The sequence below is a fragment of the Cyclopterus lumpus genome, chromosome 1, assembly GCF_009769545.1.
Source record: "Cyclopterus lumpus isolate fCycLum1 chromosome 1, fCycLum1.pri, whole genome shotgun sequence".
Taxonomy (NCBI): domain Eukaryota; kingdom Metazoa; phylum Chordata; class Actinopteri; order Perciformes; family Cyclopteridae; genus Cyclopterus; species Cyclopterus lumpus.
The window spans coordinates 24,440,843-24,444,358 of NC_046966.1; the positions used below are offsets into that span (position 1 = coordinate 24,440,843).

A 3,516-nucleotide genomic window follows, 5' to 3' on the forward strand; every position below is an offset into this window, starting at 1 on the left:
CGTTACGTTGTGGCGTTACGTTGTGGCGTTACGTTGTGGCGTTACGTTGTGGCGTTACGTTGTGGTGTTACGTTGTGTCGTTACGTTGCTGCGTTACGTTGCTGCGTTACGTTGTGGCGATACGTTGTGGCGTTACGTTGTTGCGTTACGTTGTTGCGTTACGTTGTTGCGTTACGTTGTTGCGTTACGTTGTTGCGTTACGTTGTTGCGTTACGTTGTTGCGTTACGTTGCTGCGTTACGTTGCTGCGTTACGTTGCTGCGTTACGTTGCTGCGTTACGTTGTTGCGTTACGTTGTTGCGTTACGGTTCACAGCGTTAACTGCAGCGAGATTCAAGGTCGATCTGAAACCAATCTCTGAAACTTATTTTGGGTTAAGAAGCGTTAACATTAATTGCATCCTACGGTTTTCAGAAATGCCACGTTGGCATGTTCTTAGACACAGAGTCAAACATCCTTCCGACCCTTAATATTACCCACAATCCTCTATTCCTGTGTGTCAGATTACCCGGGGCCACTACCAGAATGCTGTGACAGCCACCCGGATGGACAGCTCCCCTCAGACGCCTGATGCCGACGCTTGTCTGGCAGGAGGCGCCACCCCCACACCGGAGGCCCCGGCGGCAGAGCACGGCGCCTCGCGGATGCACACCCTCATGCCCCCACCCAGGGAGACCGGCCGGCCCAACTCGGCCCGAACCCGAGGACAGCAGTCCGGCGTCCCGCACAGCACCTCGCTGCTGAACGAGAAGAATCGTATCGTCCGTGAGTATCCTCGACAGACAGGAATCTACTATTCTGGACTTCAGACTGGAATAAATAAGAGACAAACAGATAAATATATATATATATATATAAAATAAAAGTTAGGAGTCGCCCCCTGGTGGTCAGGAGAGAGAATGCAGCTTTAACACATGAAGGATAGACTTCTATACAACCAGAGGAGTCGCCCCCTGGTGGTCAGGAGAGAGAATGCAGCTTTAACACATGAAGGATAGACTTCTATACAACCAGAGGAGTCGCCCCCTGGTGGTCAGGAGAGAGAATGCAGCTTTAATACATGAAGCATACACTTCTATACAACCAGAGGAGTCGCCCCCTGGTGGTCAGGAGAGAGAATGCAGCTTTAACACATGAAGCATAGACTTCTATACAACCAGAGGAGTCGCCCCCTGGTGGTCAGGAGAGAGAATGCAGCTTTAACACATGAAGCATAGACTTCTATACAACCAGAGGAGTGGCCCTGTGTGTTTCTATGTTTATGTGTGTTTATGTTTTTTTATGTGTTCATGTATGTTTGTGTGTTTATGTGTGTTTATGTGTTTATGTGTGTTTATGTGTGTTTATGTGTTTATGTGTGTTTATGTGTGTTTATGTGTGTTTATGTGTGTTTATGTATGTTTATGTGTGTTTATGTGTGTTTATGTGTTTATGTGTGTTTATGTGTGTTTATGTGTGTTTAGGTATGTTTATGTGTTTATGTGTGTTTATGTGTGTTTATGTGTTTATGTGTGTTTATGTGTGTTTATGTGTGTTTATGTGTGTTTATGTGTTTATGTGTGTTTATGTGTTTATGTGTGTTTATGTGTTTATGTGTGTTTATGTGTTTATGTGTTTATGTGTGTTTATGTGTTTATGTGTGTTTATGTGTGTTTATGTGTTTATGTGTGTTTATGTGTTTATGTGTGTTTATGTGTTTATGTGTGTTTATGTGTTTATGTGTTTATGTGTGTTTGTGTTTATGTGTTTATGTGTGTTTATGTGTGTTTATGTGTGTTTATGTGTTTATGTGTGTGTTTCCGCTGCAGGCAGCAAGTCCGATGGACAGAAGAGTCCCAGCGACTCAGTGTTTCTCCGGCTGGAGGAGATCCCTTACATCAGGGAGACCGACGCTCACACTGGTACGACCGCTTCCTGCTAGCTGCTCCTTTAATACACTAATAATATAATAATAATAATACACAGACGTAAACCAAACGTGATGATAATATCCAAAGATAACAGTGAACGGTTTCAAGTTTTAATGGTTAAAATAATTTAAAATCTCATCTCGTCATCATTGACAGGGACCTGACTCTCTCTCTCTCTCTCTCAGACATGGCCTCCGTTCCCATGGAAACGGACACGTCTCCTTTCATCAGCAGCCTGTCCCTGAGCGGCTCGGAGGAAACGCTGGGCAAGAAACTCCTGCTGAAACTCAGTCAGTCTCTCACACACAAGCCTGGTATTCACCAACCCCCCTCTCTCTCTCTCTCTCTCTCTCTCTCTCTCTCTCTCTCTCTCTCTCTCTCTCTCTCTCTCTCTCTCTCTCTCTCTCTCTCTCTCTCTCTCTCTCTCTCTCTCTCTCTCTCTCTCTCTCTCTCTCTCTCTCTCTCTCTCTCTCTCTCTCTCTCTCTCTCTCTCCTGCTTTGCTTTGATTAGCATGCAAACTCGACCCTCGCGATCACGCCTCCCACTCAAACATACATTAGTGATCTGGACTGCTTTGTATTCTCGTGACGTTTCCCAGACGGCGCTATACGAACCAAAAGCTTATCGAGGGTTTTGCTTCCTTACTGTCTTTCTTGATTTTTATGTATTTTAGTTTGGTATTAAAAAATCACCCCCGATGGGGAATTACAACTCATCATGTTTCATTTATTATTTGCAATGGAGATGTGTTCAAGTTGCCCAACAGAAACCAAACTAGCTCCCAAAATGACCAAAATTAGAGAACAAGTTCCACGTTAACGCTTCAAAAACATACTTGTTTTAAACTTACTTTTCTCTCCTCAGGCCACAAGAAGAGGAAAAAATCCCGCGAAGGAGAAAAGACGCCGGAGGACATTTCTGAACAGCCGCTGGTGAAAACCTAGCGGTCGTGAGACGGAGCTGAACCTGAACACACCGTCAGCCGACGGTCCTGCAAGTTGTTCGTTGAAGAACCGACGTTGTGGTCGAACTACCGCTATCAGAGTTTTATCTGAGAACAACACACACACACACACACACACACACACACACACACATACATACATACCCTCGTGGACCCATCACCAGGAATGTAACGAACACACGGATGGAAGACGCCATTTTATTGGCAATAAAACCGTAGCTTCTCACCTTCACAGGTTGTTCATGTCGCTGCTTGTATATTGAGGAATGACGATGTCGAACAACCACTAGTGTTTACAGCCTCCTCGTGGGATCACCACTCCAATGGAGCGGGTTGGAACAACGGATGGAAGACACCAAAGATGTTGCTGTTTTTGTACATATTGCTCCAGATGTGTTTTGAAAAGTCGCCTTTTTAGATTTTTGTTGTTGGAATAGTGAGGAGAGGTCCCGCCCCCCTCCGGAGTCCCGTGGGACCTTGTTTCGGGAAAATAAAATAAACAGAGAGAGGAATATTTTTTTGGGCCATGAATTACACGTCAATTTAAAAAGATAGTTTTGCAAGTCAAGAAAAGTTGCAGCATTTAGTTTTGTGTGGAAACGCTCATTGAGATGCGCCTCTACTGTCCACCAGGGGGCGACT

General features: G+C 44.9%; 1 protein-coding gene across 1 annotated transcript in view; it reads left to right on the top strand.

Moving 5' to 3' along the window:
* Window positions 1-2,854, top strand: part of LOC117732519 (metal transporter CNNM1-like) — a 9,719-nt gene extending 6,865 nt beyond the window's left edge. The window contains exons 7-10 of the mRNA XM_034535515.1: window positions 503-764; window positions 1,808-1,900; window positions 2,095-2,199; window positions 2,775-2,854. Coding sequence (XP_034391406.1) covers window positions 503-764; window positions 1,808-1,900; window positions 2,095-2,199; window positions 2,775-2,854 — 540 coding nt within the window. The remainder of the gene's footprint in view (window positions 1-502; window positions 765-1,807; window positions 1,901-2,094; window positions 2,200-2,774) is intronic.
* The last annotated feature ends 662 nt before the right edge of the window (window positions 2,855-3,516 follow it).